Here is a 17,389-nt window from a genome sequence, read left to right on the forward strand (position 1 = left end):
ATAAGAGAAATTGAGTAAATAAGAAAAATAGTTTTGGGGCTCTCTTTCTTAGCTGAAGAAAAAAAAAAAAGGGGGGGTTTCTTTCCCTGCTGTACGCCTGATTTTATCCAGTCATTCATACTGGGACCTTGACAATAAAATGTACCTGTAACATTTACCTACAGTAATAATACACATGCTGGAATATAAGACTGAAAACAAAGCACTTCACTAGCACTGGTTCCTTAACAGATTCTTAATTATTCCATTCAGAATCACAGCAAGTGACCAAAACTCTAGTCTGATATCATGTTTAATGAGTCAGGATACTGTAAATGACGAAATACAATGAACAACATGTAAATGAGTTGAATAGCTTCACAACTGTCTCAGTGACACATTCTAGAGGAGTGTGATTCAAAGTGTGAGTCAGTCCCCCTCTGAAAAGAAATGTCAGCTTTTACATTCTCCAAAACCTGCAATTATTACTGGTCTCCCATTTATCTCATGGGTGCTAGTGACCGCACTGCTGGAAAGCTGAGATAAAAAAAACAAATTTAACTTTTTTCTTTTTTTAAATAGTGGCTTGGAAAACAAAATGCTTAGATTTGTTTTCTTCTACCTTTTGGTTTGAGCATCGTGCAGTTCCAGAAATTGCCTCTGCACTTCACATTTGGCTGGGTGGTCAGCAGCCAGGGCAATATCTGCCGTGATGAGGTTCAGGTTGACTGCACCCGCCTCCAGCCAGACAGAACGTCGCAGCAAAGGCGGCTGACCGAGACCCAATGGCTGACCCGGACCTTGACCCTGTCCAGCCGGCTGCAGCCTGGTCACTTCAGCGTGTTGTTGTTCAATGTACTGCCGGATGTTTACATCCTGCACCACAGCGCTGATGCCCTCGCCCACTGCCTGGTTGTGCAGGTTACAGTTGGCTACACGAATAATGCCCGTCTGGAGGTGGGGAAGAAGAGAGAAAACAGAGAAGATCCTCAAAAAGTATAGAAAAAGAAACATTCTGAAGTTAAACAGTTATAGCTTCAGAGTTTTGGTTTTTTTACGCTCATTACCTTGATACTGGCAGCACAGCCATGCTCGACAATGAAGAGGTCAACTCCATCCATGGCCAGGCGGGTCATGGTGTACTTCAGCTCCTCGGATGTGCGACAGTGACCGGGGAGGCAGCTCAACTGAAAGACAACCATCATTTAGTAGCAGAAACTTTTGAACCTTTACTAAAAGCCAAGCTGCTGTTTAGTGTTAGACTATGCTTTAAATACTGCTGCACAGCCTGTAGACACAGTGGCTTAGACACTAATGAGGGCTTTTAGGCAGCATTTTCAAAAATATCCTTGTTAGTATTCGTATACAGACAAGACACTTTGTGAGACATGTTCCATCATTTTATACATCATGGTGCTGTGTATGTACAGCTGTTCCAAGCAGATAAATAGATACGGGTTAGACTTTTTTCTCAGACTTTGTTTTTCTGTGAGAAAAAGTGCACTTTCTGAGTCATGCATCATTAAAGAAAGGCTCAAAGTGGTCTCAGTTTATTTTCTGGTCTCATTTGAACATTTCATTTCACAAAGGACAGCTCGGACCAGCATTCAAATCTCACAAAAAGCAGCCATCAGCCATAATGATCTAATTTAGCAGCTTCCAGTAAGCAATTCAGACACACGACTGCTAACTAGTTCAAACCGGAGCCTGACAGCAGAGAAAGTGAAAATGTGTTTAGAAATGAGTCTCAAATATCACGCAGTATTTCATTGTATGCTGTCTGGCTGCACCTTGGCATCGCAGATGCGACGATCAACACCGTGCTGGCAGATGACAGAGGGCTTGGGTTGTTCTAGCTGGAACTCCCGGGAGAACACGTGGAAAAGGAAAGTCTTAGCCCACTCAATCATGCTGGCCACCTAAATAATCACCACGAAAAACAGTAACAAGAAAATAAAATAGATACAGTGATTACGGGGGTTTGAAGCATGAAAAACATTACAGCACAGCACACTCTGACAAGCTTTTAAGTAAAAATTTGCACACTTCTTTAAAATTTGCAAACGCGGGTTTGATTTCTACTGTACTGGTGTTTAATTCCAGTTAATAAAACAGACTCACACACCTGTGGAACAGTGACCCTCCCAGTGAGCCCCCCAGCCTGCATATCAATAAGCCATGCATACTCCAGTGTGTCACTGCCCAGAGGAAGGCCCTGAGCGGAGAACATGGCATGGGCCCTCATCTGTAGGCCAGACAGACTCAGGTGGCCGTCTCTCAACACCCCATCAGCTGTGGGACGCTGTCACAAAAGAAAAGATTTGCACTTACAAAACCATCATAAATTGATATGACACGATGCTTTTTTTCCCCCTAACGTGTAACCTGTGACAACGTTCTTTAATAAGCCTCCAGATTTTCCGTATTCCAGATTTAAAGAGTGCATATTATCTAGCCAAGGGAGGGAGATGAAAACACATTCTCTGTTGAGGATTAGTGAAAGTTATTAACTCAGCAGCAAATAGGATCTAACACAGCTAAAGATTACAAATTCTGTGCAGTTGCACAATATGCAGCTGCTTATGTAAATATGCGGCTATAGCAAGCGCGATTCACATTATGCAACATCTACAGCAGCTTTTATGGTTTTTGAAGGACTGAATTGCCCTTTCAGCCTAAATTTTAAAAAAAAGTCAGTTTGTTTTTTTATTGCTGACTCAATTAAAATGCAAAGCATATAGTTGCTTGACTTAAGTGGTTTCAAGTAATATCTGAATAAATTCAAGTTAATAGCAAAATTGCACTGAAAATACTACAAAACACAACTGCTGTCAGTTTAAAGGAAAGAGTGAAGAAATGGCAGAATTTGCTTAAGTTAAAGAACTTTGGCCAAATGTGATTAGTATGAGAAAAGTAAATTACACCAGCACCCTGGACGTCTCAGTTTATTGTCCACATTTGGGTAAACAGCTTTTGAAAAACACCTTCCAGTGTGGAGATTTTCACAAACTCAGTTTCTGCATTTACATGTGGACATGACAAACAAAGACTTACACCTCTCCTTATCTGACATCAGACTTTGCACTGTGTTACTGCTCCATCAGGCTGCCAATAGGCCAACATTTCTTAGGGGTTATATCATCACCTGTTGTTTCCTTGACAGAACTTGACAAAGGTGTTTGGATTTTCATGAGGACAGAGATTCTTAAACTAAAGCTGTATATCTATGTTGTTGTAGTAGTAGTAGAAGTAGTAGTAGAAGTAGTAGTAGAAGTAGTAGTAGAAGTAGAAGAAGTAGAAGAAGAAGAAGAACAAGAAGAAGAAGAACAAGAAGAAGAAGAACAAGAACAAGAAGAAGAAGAACAAGAACAAGAACAAGAAGAAGAAGAAGAAGAAGAACAAGAACAAGAACAAGAACAAGAACAAGAAGAAGAAGAAGAACAAGAACAAGAACAAGAACAAGAAGAAGAAGAAGAAGAAGAACAAGAACAAGAACAAGAACAAGAACAAGAACAAAAAAACAAATAAGTGTGTGGACACTAGGGCTGTGCGATATGACCAAAATCTCATATCCCAATATAAGACATCTATCATCCCGATAACGATATAAATTTTCTGTAAATATTTTAAAATATTTTAAAAACCACAAAGGTAGACATGAGTTGCATAGTATTCACCAACCAGTGATTAAGATCTACTTAATGTATCGAATTAGCCTGTTGTGACGATACTTAATCTTAGCTTGTATAAAAACAATCTGAAGGTTCAGCTGAAATACTGAGAAGTTGAGCAGATGTGCTCTAATGCTGTTTTAACTTCAGTTATTCATTTATGTTTACTCACTATAGCTGCATTAACATGATAAAGTGTAACTCTGTGCTCTCCTGCAGGACAGCCCTCTAAATAGGAATGTGGTCTGGGAGTCCAAAAATAGTGTAGCACTAAGATGCAGGTGCCTTGCGTCACTGAAAGGCGTAGAGGGAGTGAAATAGAAGAATTGTTTGCTGGAAATACACAAAGATGGGACTAGAAGTGTCTAAGACCAATCAAATCTAGTCTAATACTTATATATTTAGGAAACTCCATAAATCACAGGAGCCCAGCGTCAGCAGGAAGGTGAGTCTAATACCTGGTAGTTGTCACTGACAAAGATGTGAACAGGGGACAGGAGCAGCTGAAGCTTTGTCTCCTTGTAGCCCTTTTTCATCTCAAAACACAGCCGCTCCAAGAAGCCGGATGGAGCTTCGGGACCCTCGCTGCTGCAGTGCTGTAGAGCCCAGATACAGTAAGCAAACATACTGAGTCATCAGCACAGACACACACTGATGGAAACCTACTGATCAAAGATAATTAATGTATATTATCGAAGGTATACAATCTGTCTACCTGATGCAAATTTACATTCTTCCATTTTTCTTTTACCAATTAAAACACAATATTTAGTAACTGATTACTATACTTTAAAAATGGCTTATTTTGTTCGTCTTACACTTGACTGTTTCCCACTGCAGTGAGCAAATGCTTCATAACCATATTCTGTGCACTAACTCTGCTCCCCACCCCTCGTTCTCAACTACTTGTGTCATCAGTCTTACCACTGGCAGCCGGCCGTGAACTTTGTAGAGGTTAATGAGCACGGTGATGTCCCAGGGCCGCAGGTCAAGGGGATGGATGTCTGAGGTTTCTTTATGTTCGCTGTCTTCCATTCCCAGTGGAGACCAGCCAAGGCCCGAGGAAGTAGAAGTGGACAACACAGGGCTCGACACGGCTTCCTCGAAGTCTGTGTACATGTCATCCTCGCCAAAATAATTTTCCTGTGAGAACAAAATATGAGGGGGATTAGAAAATTGTTTAAAAAAAAGGGCAACTTTTTCATGATTTCATTCCTCTTATGCTTACTTGGTGCTTATGTTATGAAGTGTCTATTAATAAATTGGTTCAGTGACTACATAGTAAGTCATAGTAAGAATTTCGGTACCTTGATGGAAATCAGAGCTCGGAGCAAAGGCCCATAGAGAATTATTTGAGAATCTGGTGACATTTCCATTTCCACATGAAGTCTGTCAGGGGGCAGCTCTGAGGGGTCAGTGGTTGCCCGACTGTGGGGCGCTGAAGCAGATGTGTGAGCCACTGAGGTGTGTTCTGGGGGCCGCAAAGCCGATAGCATGGATTCCTCCATCTCAGAAACTGGGAAAATAATCAGAGCGAGGTAAAACAACAGTATCTACACACGAATGTAAACAATGATGACAGATTTTAAAGAACTCATACTGAGCAGTTAGCTTACATGACTGTTTGAGTTGCTCATCAGCCTTCTGGGGATAAATGGGGTGCCAGGTGTAGTCAATGATAAGCAAAAAGTTGGGCACACTCCAGCAATCTACCCAACCAGATCTGATGTAAGGACGAGAAACACGGACACTCAGAGCACAGTCATAATGCTTTATCACCATTTCAGATGGATTTTACACTTTATCGTTTGCTTCATGACCCGTTCATCCGAGGACACAGCAGACGCAGCAAATAGGTCACGCCTGATTTCTCGGTAGCACACAGCGTGCCGGCTCAGAAAGTATTCGATCGTAACCTCCCAGGGGGTTATTGGGTGTCTGACAGTGCTGCGCCTGTGGGTCATGTATAATAAATGATCTGGATGTTGGTTATCATGTACCCAGTGCACAAGGCATGTGCATGTGCTGCCTAAATAGCAAAGGATCTTTACAATCTCTTTAAACTCCCACTGACCGAGTGGTTTACACATTTGCATAACAAGCCCAGGCTCAATTCCTAGTTTGTCAACACTAATCTCACACAGCTCTAATGTGAGCAAAACACATAACCTGATGAGTTTTGACAAGTAAAGCATTTACTGTACAAAATATCACAATACAAGATAAATTTGAAGCTTGATAAATAGGTAAGTTAGCTTTTAAACCTTGCTACACATCCATACATACATCTTTGTGGGGCTAGGAGTCTAACCAGACCTTTGTCTCCTCAGTCACCTGCACCAACCCCTCTAACTGGACAGAGACTTTCCCATGACAGCCAAGAGACAATATCTCCAGTGTATCCTGGGCAGGTTTGCCACGACTGAAATACCTCATCTGGTGGGCATAGTACTCAGACACCTGAAGCACCTCAGCTGCCTCCTTTTGATGTGGAAGAGCAGCTGCTCTACTCTGAGCTCCTCTCGAATGACCGAGTTCTTCACCTTACTGCTAACCGAGAGCCACAGATACCCTTTGGTGAAAGCTCATTTCAGCAATTTCTTTCTTTCGGTCACTAACCACAGCTTGTGGCCGTACACGGAACAATAGATTGACCATTAATCGCAGTTTCTCTTTTCCCGCTCCGCTCTCTCCTCTCCACCTCAGACCAGTACAATGCTTGGGTAAGGCTTACACATATAAGAACATTTAGATAGTACAGCAGCAGCACCCCACTTCTTTATGTCATCAGAAGAAAACAACATCTGCACAGAAGGTAGAATCATTTTGGAAACAAGTGCTGTGACCAGATGCAGGTAAGAATTGAGGCACTGTATTAAAACAAAGCTCCGTGGGGAGAGAAAAGGATAACAGTTGATGACAAGAACAGTTTGCTGCCTTTTTAAAAATGTGGGTATAAAATCTTTGAGGTTGTTCCACAGCAAACAAAACAAAAAGGAAAACATGTATCACGCCATTTCTGGATTCAAATCTTAATTCATGCAGTGAATAAACTAAAATAAATAAATAAAAAGAAAAAAAAGGAGACCTCAGAATCCCCCATCACCTACTTCAAGAAATACAAACTGAAGCTTTTGGAACAGCCCGCGCATTACTCTGCTTTGAACATCACTAAAAATTTGATGTGCAGCCCTTAAACATGTGCATGCAAGACACCCTAAAATATCTCAGAACACGAGATATGCAAGTAAGAGTGGTGATATTTCCTAAATCGAGAATAGAAACACCCTCGGGGGTTAAAACAAAAAAAAAAACAAAACAAAAAAAAAAACGGAGGGTTTGCGAGATGTGATATCTGTAAGCTATCCACGCTTTTACAATTACTGTTCATGAAATAACAAGATATGACTGCAACAGTGCAAGGCTTATTTTTAATTTTTAATGTCTGTATTTACTACTTTTGACTTAAATGGCACACAACTGCAGCTTCATCTTGCATAAGATGTATTCATGCTTCTCAAAAGGTCCCTTTTCTGAGTAGAAACGAGCTCCATTAAAACAAAGTCTACTTCATGTCACTTCAAACCAACATGGCAGCAACAACTGATCAGACCACAGCATGAAAAGTGCAGGTTAGTGCTACTCTTACTTGAAATTACCACCTACTATCTTTTTACCTCAGAAGTAAGAGATGTTACGGTGGTGAGTCATCATACTCTTTGCTAACGCACTCACTTTGTTCCCCCACAACTAGAGAGAAATGATTCCTGGCCTTAACTCACTCTGCGCGGGTGATGTTCCTCCACCTCGACTTGGCGGCTTTGGGAGGAGGAGCTCCTTGATTCTCCCCCGGCATGAACATGTCTGGGGGCAGCTTCATGTTCTGGTAGTCTTTGGCCAGGGTGAGCAGGGGGCAGCGGCTCGGATGGCACTCTGGCAGGGAAAGTCGCATGTCTGTATCTTCCGCCTGAGGAGGACAAAGTACGCAAACATTAATGCACCTACACATCTTCTGGAGTCACATTTGTGAGTAAAGAGCAAATAAATCTGTATCTATAAAATACTGCTTTGAAATGTTTTTTAAACAAGAAAATCCTTTACAACTACATAAAAAAAATAGTTCTCTATTGGATATTTATTTTTGGAATAAACTATAAACCGATTCACTCACCTTTAAGCTGAAGCGGGTATGGCAGGTGGTTGGAACAAACTCATTGAAAGGCAAAGTGAAGTCTATATTGAGCGTCTCGCCGCAGGCTGCTAGGTACACTATAGAAGATCAATAATGCAATTGATTAGTTTGCTGTCCTCCTAGGATTAAGTAGAGTATACATATACTGTAAGATGTATCATGACTTAATAGAGTTAAAATGCCTTGGACATTAGCTGCCAACGTTAAAGAGGTACTAAAGCGTCGATTGCCTTCGTGCTCTACCTGGATGTTTTTCTTATACTTATCTCACAGCGTAGACACGACAAGCATAAACAGCAGGTTTATTTGACACACTGTAGAACTGTATCACTGTTATTACAAAGGCTCTGTGTTATTTCAAATACACATAACTTCCTTTAAAATGACACACGCAGAAAGGTACAGGACATCGTTAAACACATTTGCACTAAATATTCAGTATGAGGTTTTTAAACTTCTAGGCTTATCTAATTAAGCATCTAAAACGCCCTATCAATCTCATCTTTTTATAACCGTACAGTACCCTTCATTTCATTTTAACTACTTTAACTTGCCGAGAATGAATGCTCGACCCGTAAAGTGACAGTTACTCAATGGCTGCAGCACCTCCAGAAAGCACAACTGCTCAAGATGTTTTTTAAACAAATTAAAAGTGATTTCTTGAAAACATTTCATTTAAAATGAACATCAGCTGTTCGGTGGATCTGTCTTACCATTCTCCTGTTGTTTGGTGGAACAGTCAATCCAGTTGTGTTGGTTTGCTGCCCAGATCATCTCAAACTGGTGGAAAAGGATCTTGAACTTCCAGGAATACGGCACAAAAGAGTAGATATCGGGGGCGCTGTCACTCGCCCAATCCTGGATCAAATCTAAAAAAGAAAGGGAAAAGAAAAAGTGATTCTCGTAGACACATTTCTTTCAAGATTGTTTGGGATTTCCTGATGTGTCAATACGCACATGGCCAAATAAAAGAATCTGAAATCTTGCTCACCAGTGAAGAAGCTTTTCTGGGCGTAGATGAAATGGTACGTGGCCTTGTACACCTCAATCTCACACTGCCACGACTGGGGCATGTTCCATACCCGGGGGTAGCTGGCTATCACGTGGAACTAAAAAATAAAAAAATGGGAAAGACAAAACAAATTTTAACCTTTGAGGCGCCTTGTGTGTATGCAACACTGGTGTCTGCTTTGGCTCCGCTCTCCTTGAATGCTGAAGGAAATGTAATAACTTTCGAGAATCTCTCCAAAACGTCAAATGAAAAGCTTCGTTGCTGATTGCCTGCTACTTACAGCCAACATCTCAGCCTCCAGAAGGGTCCTGTACTGCATGCTGCTGGTGGTGTCCACATGAAGCAGCTGACCTTTGATGGTGGGAGAGTATCCTGAAGGCAAAAGCAATCATCTTTCAAAAGCTAGACCTACGGTTAAGTTCTTGGAAACACTGTTATTTACCAAAGCTGCTTATGTTAACTTCTGGGAACAGAGGTGAGCACTGACATAATTTCATCTGCTCTGTGTGACAAATCGTTACATCTCAAAAACTATGGGTGCTTTCAAGGTGAGACAAAGGTTTGGCTGTGGAGGAGTTTTATAATGTTGCTTTAGTTCATTGTCATTCGTTTATGCAGTTTTTCAGTCGTGCTGAGGTCTGAACTTTGACTGGGCCGTTGCAACCTTGATTCTTTTCTTTTTTAACTTGTAGTTTTACAACTGTGGTGGGAATGACTGTCCTGTTGCATGACCCAGCTGTTTGATGGCCTCACATTTGACTCTAGAATACTTTGGTATACAGAGGAGTTCATGGTCAACTCTATGATTTCAACGTGGCCAGGTCTGATTGTCCTTTTTACTCAGTACAAAACAATGATTCTGAATGATAAAACCTTAACTTTACAGTTACACAAGTCCTAAAGCAAATAGTTGTTAACAATGTTCCTCACAGGCCATGACTTAACAAATGTTGGCAAGCCTCAGTCTGTGTGCAACGCACAGAAGAGAGGAGCTGAGTAGTTGCAGCTTAGCATTGCATGGTTAACCTCACATACACCAATAAGTGATCACTTTAGGCAATCATTCAGCAATCTTTAATAAGCGATTAGTCATTTACTAAATAAGGAAGCAGGAGTTGAGTTAAAACAACTGTTATTTACTCTCGTTTAAATGTCTTCATTTTGTTTTTCAAACTATTTTTATATTTGTGAAATCATTCATAAGATTAGTGTTGTAATAAGATGCATTATGTAACTAAACTTTGTATTTAAAAGTTTAGTTACAGAAAAAAGGAAAAGAAAACAATCTCTAGGTCTTAGTAAGCTGAGTAATATCACAAAACAAAAGTGCACGTAATGTAATTTTAGAATTTTTACAGTGCAATTTATAAGAATGATTTCCATAATAGTAAACCTACACTCTACACACTAACGTACCAAAGATTTTAATAGTTTAAATCATTACAGCCCCTAAATTGAATTTAAATTATATGGAGGATGTTGCACAATTTACTACATTGGTTCACTTTAAGAAAAAAATCATGTTTAGGAAAAAAGTAAATTATGATTTATTAAATAACTGCCAGCAGAAACTGCAAAATTAAATTTAGCACACTTAAACATTATTGAGAAATAGGGCTGCCACGATTAGTCGACTAGTCACGATTACGTCGACTATTAAAATCGTCTACGACTAATTTAATAGTCGACGCGTTGTTTGAAGCTTTGTAAGATCACAAAAGATGCAGGAATGAGTAGTAGGATTTAAGAGTGTAATAACTGACTGAAACAGAAGATGGCAGCACTGCGTGTACAAGGATGCCAGCTGCCGTTAAACCCCGAAGAAGAAGCTGTGTCCCATAATTCATAGCGCGGCCCAGAACAGTTGTCAACAATGGCGACAGCTAGTTAGTTTTAATATTACTCTTATTATTCTTTTTGGGTCACAAAGTAAAGTTTAACATATTTTCAGGCGAGAATGTAGCTGTGTAAACCTCAAATATCTGCTCAGTTTATCAAGACACCACGTATTTGCAAAAGCGCTCCGACGTTTTCGGAGATGTCTGTTACCCACCAGCTCGATAGCTAGCCGGGGTTCAAGGCTCACTAGAGCCAGTGAAAACACCGGACTCCCGGCAAATCGTTTTCAAACCCACTGCCGTCTTTCGCTACTCAGGTGAAACATATATGTCACTTAGATAACTTACAAATGTTATTGTTTGGCTTTTTTCAGTATTTTATTTGTTCCTGAGTAAATCGGTTTGGCTGAGATTAAAGTTGTAGTTTTTACACAGCTGAATAAACGTCAAGCAGACAACTGATTATCAGAAGTGTGAGATGCTCGAGAATATACTGTGCTGTTATATTTTAGATCGCAAGGAGCAGACGGCTCAGTTTATTAAACTCCACCGAAACAATCTGCAAATGTAATTAACATTTAATAAACTATCATTTTGTCTTTATTTTTAGTTAGCACATTCCTTAAACACTTAAAGCTGTAAGCTAATGATAGTTATATAAGAGCAGATGCATGCTGGTGCAATAAGCTGTACGTTTTATGTCCAATAGATGCATGATCTGATTAGTCGACTAATCGCAAAAATAATCAGTGACTAGTCGACTATCAAAATAATCGTTTCTGGCAGCCCTATTGAGAAATGAATTTGATGAATATCAATGGTAATAAATATCTGAAATAATAATAAAAACAGAGATACCCTCATCTTCATCATTAGCCATACTATAAGCAGCTTGACGAATCCATCGCTGTACACTTAAATGAACTTCTAGTGAGATCTGATAAAGCTGCTTATCACAGTAGCAGTTCAGCCATTATTAAGTGTAAAAGATGATTACTACATGATGAGAAAACTGCTGCGTGCGTCTACATTAACCAGGGCTGACCTTGAGCCAGGGGGATATTTGCTGATGTGAACACTCATACTTTGGTCTACTGCTGTTATTTCAGTGAAACACACACTTACCATTCTCTCCCACAGTCATGGGGATGTTGACTTCCAGGTAAGAGCCTGCACCTACATTCACATGAATGGCATTGGTTTCCTAGTAACAGGGATGAAGATGTATCAGAAGAGAGAGAAAGCAAGCAGCAATATCATACATGCTGTCAAATTATGAGTGGGCGCTTCAGAGAATAAAAATACAAGAAAGAAAAACATCACCTAATCTGAAGAGAAATGTGTTCAAAAGATGTAATAAAATGACAATCTTTCCTGACTCAAGCAATTTTAGGCTTTTATTCAACGTGTATTAATGGTGTTATTTAGTATGCACTTCACATGCTTTGTGAAGATCCCTGCACTGCTCCAGGAAGAAAATATGAAAAAGCATAAAACATGAACCAATATCAATAGCTCAAACATGGTGAGATATAAAGACAAAGACGAGGAGAACAGCAGGGAGACGAAGACAGATCAAAGAGTTTGGCAGGGGGAAAAAAAGCAGACAGGAGAGAGAGCAAGAGTCACCCTGTTTTTGGTGAAAAGCAGATCGATGGTGGCGTCAGCAATGATGTTCATGCGAAGCTCGAAGGCCTGGATCTGCCTGGGTTTTCCCGGCTGTGCCACCTCAGTTGCCTTCATGGCCTGGTAGTCTGCAGGCAGGAAGAACTTCCACAGACAGTCCCTGAAGAAGGTAAAATCATATTATAGAGCCAAGTCTAAATACTTACAAGTGTGAACTAATCATACCATCGGGGTGTTAGAATAAAAGACTTGATGACACCCCCCCCTTCAGCCAGTTTCTACTGGCACATCTCTAAACTAAACTGTCCAGTAAATCAGGAGTTTTCTTTCTGTCATCAATCAAAACCAAACCCAATCAGTTTTGATTGGCTGCCTTCCAGAAGCCAGCCCTCTACAAATACTGAAGCTGGATTTAATTTCTTTCCTGGTTCGTGAGCAATAGGTCATCATCTCAAACACATTCATTCATGTTTTAGTTGGAATGAAATCTAAAATATGGAAGTGCATAACGACCCTGAAAACAACTTCAGCAACCAAGCAACAAAGATCTTTTTATGTGTACACAGGAACAGTAAGGATTTCACATAATGTTCAGAGATTTAAGGCAATAAAGAGATGGACACAACATCAGTGCGCAGCCTACTGCTTGCAGACATTTTTAATGCCTAGTACTTTGTGATGGCCTCCACAGACAATCTCCAACTTCTTGGTGTGCAGCTGATGACGCTTTTACTCGGTAGCCTTGGTGAGCTCAACAACACATGAAAAGGAGTTACGCTCCAGTTCTCCAGTTCATACCACATCACTGTAAATATGCTTGAAAGTATAACTGAGCCAGGATTAATATGTCTGGGCAGCTCACCCAAGGAAATTCTGTGTGTGCAATAATAAGTTTGTGGTATTACAGTGACAAAATCCTGAGCAGGACCTGTATGAACTACAATTAAAAACAGAGATGTCTTTAAAACTAATACCTCCAACTGTCAGCTTGTACTCTAAAAACCTATTAGTTCAGGTTTCATGCTGATTTTGTTTTGTCCATCTGTGCTCACCTCTGCCGGTCTGCCCAGGGCCCATAGTTGAAGTCAGTTCCTTTCCCACAGACGATGTCCAGACCCCAGCAAGGAGGCAGGTCCTGCAGCTTATCATCCTCACTGCTCGTCTCTGCTTCCTCGCCACTCTCCTGCTCGACAGGAACCAGACCTGGACACATACACAGTGAAAACGTCAAAACCTGGGTATCAGCAGAAGGCTGAACAAAAATACACAACTGCACTAAAAACAATCAAGAATATACTTTAATAGAGACAGCATACTGGCTGGCAAATTTTACATTTAGTGTCAGCAGCTATCAGTTATTCATGTCTTAGCACAGAAATCTCAGCGGATGTGTGCATGCATGAGCTTACCTGGTTCATCTTGGTAATAGTAGATGTCAACATCATTGGACTGCATCACAACAAAGCCCTCTCCCATCAGTCTGGGGGGTCTAGATGAGAAATTCACAAAATGACAATTCGGGGGCAAATATGTTAAACAGAGACTTGGAACTCTGTGGCCTATTCTTCTATACTGTAAACCCATGATCTTTAATGCAATGCAATTCAGTCTCAGTGTACTTGAAAGAGCGACATTCACTTGGCAGCGTAATTGAGTAAAAAACAGCAGTCATTAAAATAAAATTATTCCAAGGTAACAAAAATCTTCTACTTGTGTTTTGTACAAACTAGATGAAAAATACAAACCCAGTCTCATCCTGTCTGTTCTTAAGATTCACACCATAGATATGCATGCGGCAGGATAGATGAGAAGCACTACGGAGAACTAGCACTAGTCATTATAATATGCTTAAAGAAATACGTGGAAATAAAGAAATAGGATATTCTTCAAGCCGAGTTATTTTTTGGGCTACAACTCCTCTAAAAATGCTTTGAGGTAAAAAGTTTTATTATCAACAACACTGTAAACAGAGAAATACTGTTTATGTGCTTATCTTTGTTAGATGACTTGAACTCACTCATCATTCTGCATGCCCAGGTAGCGAGGACTGGGAACCAGCATGACCCGCACATTCTCCAGTGAGCCTTTGACAATGTGCATGTACTGGTCCAAGTGGCTGGAGGGAGGTTTGGTGGCATACGTCAGGCAGGCATCCTCAAAGTTCATGCACAGAGTCTGTGGAAGGTAGTGGTTCCCAAATGCTAAGCGGCCCTACAAGACAGCAAACACACATTATTTTTTTATTAAATTGTATTACATGCCTCTAAAAGGTTTTGAGATGTTCTTAGGTACTTACAGTGCTGATGTTAACTTTGATGACGGGAATGAGGGACCGCCAAGATGATGAGGGATCCTGACTTTCAGCTTTAATGTTGACACTACACAAGAAACAGAAGACAGTTTCACAATCTTTAAGTAGAGGTGTGATTCTAGTCAGTTCAACTAATTTGACTGTCAGCAGGAAACGACAGTAGCTCTGTTCTGTCTGCACTTCTAATCCACTTGGTAACAACAGATAGAAAAGGGTGTGACATTATGCAACTTTTTCAGCAGCTGTTTATCATTCACAACCACTGAATGTGCTCTTTCACTCATTTCTGTTCTGCTGAACTGAAACCATACAGACATGCTGAGAAAATATAAAAAGCTGTACTCCCAAAAATGTTATCACAATTAAAAAACAAAATATACACTTTTTTTTTAAAAGGTAAACAAGCATTTAGACTGTTGCATGTGTTCTTTTTGTTTCAGATATAGCTAAAAACTGACAAATCATCCAAAGACATTTTTATTTCATTTTAAGGTAACACAACTAGAGCAATTAACAACTTAGAAACTTCAAATAAGACTCATGTCTTACAAAGAATTTTAACACTGGATAAAAAGCAAAGTTGCCCGATGATGCCGTAGTTATACCTTTCCAGTGTCTTGTTTCTGTCCTCTCGCCCCCTCTCTTCATCTTTTTTGGGCCTTTGAAGCGTGGGTTCCAGTCCAAAGGTCTCCTGCAGTCGTGCGTAGAGGTCAGTCCGGTTATAGACATGGAACTCAAAGCCGTTGACAGTCACGTAAAGCCTCGTCTCTGCCTTGGGATCTGATGCAAAAACAGAGACAACTCAGAACTCAAGGTGATGTTGCCACATGAAACTAACTCAGTTAGAAAAGTTGCATCTTGATAGTCAAACATAGATAACCCAAGATTTCCAATATATACATATATTTTTTCTGTGGTGGACTAACATATGCATTTAAAAGTTTAATCTAAGCAGTCATCAAATACTTCTCTACTCACCATGTTGTTTCTGTTTTGGATTATACATTTTCCACCAACGAAATATGAGAAAGCCATCCTGTATCCTGTAACACACACAAACAACAATCAGCATGCAAATTATAAGATAAGAGTGGGATGGATGGAGGAGAAGCAACAACAGAAACATCGGTCAGATTACCTGATAGACATGTCTTGGTTGATGTAGTAGACATCTCTGAACATGACCTTCCCTGACAGAACAGAGAAGGAGAAGGAGCCTGTGCACAAAGGCAAAGTTGAACAGTGTAAGCATGTTTTAAAATGGCAACATAGAGTGTTGGTTTTACTATTAAACCGTACTAGTAACATCCTGCAAATTTCTTTGGATTTGATTGCAATGTCTTCAATTCAAGCTTAACCAGTTAAATGAATCATTACAGGTGTGGGATTAGAGCTCTGGGTAGCTCCCCAACTGGGTCTAGACTGGGTCTAGAGAGTATTTTAAATTCAGGGAATTTAAAATAGAAAGTAGCTCGTCCACAGAAGGACTGGTAGCTCCCCTTACGATAAGGGTTCAGATCCCGCGAACAGGTGTGAAATGTGTGTGTTTAGTTAGTTAGTTTGTTTTAATCAATTTTAAATCATGCTTTTTATTTGTTTTTGTTTCTAATGTCTCTGTAAAGCACTTTGAATCACCTTGTTGTTGAATTGTGCTATACAAATAAATTTGCCTTGCCTTGCCTTACAAAACTGCAATTACAGAATTATAAAAGCTCTGGTACAATAACAGCAGCATGGGTGTTGCTGGGATATTTAATCGCACTTTCACTCTTATCAAAGAGAGAGAGAAAAAACACCCCAAAAACAATCTTAATTACGATCTAAATCAGCAAGTGGGTCTGAGTCTGTCACTGAGTGAGAAGGATGAATTTGATTTCCTGTTAATAATCTCTTTTGGCTCATAACATGTCTTTCTCAGTTTCAATTACTTCATGCAAACAGAGCGACAGCACCTGAGTGCTTCATGCATTATCATCCAATGTAAAGCTTCCTCACACTGGTGAAATTCCTCTCCACTGACTGACGAGACAATGTCTAACTCGCTCCAAAAATCCACACAGAACCACAAAGGCTAATGCCTTCCTGTAAATTCATGCAGGATTGAGTTGAAGCTAAATGATAGCGAAACACACCTGAGGCATGTTTGAACCTGCTTAACACCTGACACAAATATGTCAGTAAAAAGTATACATTCTCTTTATCTGGATAGAAAAGTCAATCGCAAACAAAAGGGTGACTGCTCAGTTTGTACCAGCATATGTTGGCAAAGAGATGTCAACTACGCCTTGCTCTTCTCATTAAACTTTCATGCTGCCTTTGTTGTCATTTTGCATTTCTCATTCATGCTGTCAGTCAGGTTCAAGTTTGTGTTTAATTGATATGCGTTTTTGAAAGAGAAGCTCACATCCTAAAAACTAAGTAAGGTTTCATTGGATTGTGGATTGTGTCACCCATGTTTAGAAAGTCTGGTATTGTTTGCTCAGATGCTGTGGATATAATCACTGAGAGAACCTGGCTCATCATGAAATATTCAGCAGATTGAGTTAACGCCTTCAACTGAACGCTTCCTCCTCCCTATTCATCACTGTGCGACAGAGCTCCTGATGAACACACCGATGTGAATGTAGCCATCCTTGTAGAGTCTGTTGATGATGAGGGTGAGAATGAGGCCAATGTTGCGTGAGTTGTAATAAGTTAAATAGATAATCCATCCACAGGACAGAATGGTGGCTGAAAGGGGAAAGAAAGAACATGATTTCA

At 40.2% G+C, this 17,389-nt stretch overlaps 1 protein-coding gene across 12 annotated transcripts in view; it reads right to left on the reverse strand.

The window, feature by feature from the left end:
- Positions 1-17,389, reverse strand: part of kiaa1109 (KIAA1109 ortholog) — a 72,881-nt gene that overhangs the window by 50,626 nt on the left and 4,866 nt on the right. For all 12 annotated transcript variants that reach the window (XM_026152434.1, XM_026152445.1, XM_026152443.1 and 9 more), the window contains exons 3-25: positions 17,243-17,359; positions 15,768-15,846; positions 15,608-15,672; positions 15,235-15,409; positions 14,615-14,696; positions 14,336-14,529; positions 13,728-13,807; positions 13,371-13,521; positions 12,322-12,478; positions 11,818-11,896; positions 9,135-9,226; positions 8,834-8,951; positions 8,556-8,711; positions 7,822-7,919; positions 7,433-7,617; positions 5,267-5,373; positions 4,958-5,166; positions 4,575-4,793; positions 4,109-4,246; positions 2,105-2,281; positions 1,770-1,898; positions 1,047-1,166; positions 602-930 (exon numbers count right to left, since the gene is read on the reverse strand). In XM_026152434.1, the coding sequence (XP_026008219.1) occupies positions 602-930; positions 1,047-1,166; positions 1,770-1,898; positions 2,105-2,281; positions 4,109-4,246; positions 4,575-4,793; positions 4,958-5,166; positions 5,267-5,373; positions 7,433-7,617; positions 7,822-7,919; positions 8,556-8,711; positions 8,834-8,951; positions 9,135-9,226; positions 11,818-11,896; positions 12,322-12,478; positions 13,371-13,521; positions 13,728-13,807; positions 14,336-14,529; positions 14,615-14,696; positions 15,235-15,409; positions 15,608-15,672; positions 15,768-15,846; positions 17,243-17,359 (3,256 nt within the window). The remainder of the gene's footprint in view (positions 1-601; positions 931-1,046; positions 1,167-1,769; positions 1,899-2,104; positions 2,282-4,108; positions 4,247-4,574; positions 4,794-4,957; positions 5,167-5,266; positions 5,374-7,432; positions 7,618-7,821; positions 7,920-8,555; positions 8,712-8,833; positions 8,952-9,134; positions 9,227-11,817; positions 11,897-12,321; positions 12,479-13,370; positions 13,522-13,727; positions 13,808-14,335; positions 14,530-14,614; positions 14,697-15,234; positions 15,410-15,607; positions 15,673-15,767; positions 15,847-17,242; positions 17,360-17,389) is intronic.

This window comes from Astatotilapia calliptera, chromosome 19 (assembly GCF_900246225.1).
Source record: "Astatotilapia calliptera chromosome 19, fAstCal1.2, whole genome shotgun sequence".
NCBI lineage: Eukaryota > Metazoa > Chordata > Actinopteri > Cichliformes > Cichlidae > Astatotilapia > Astatotilapia calliptera.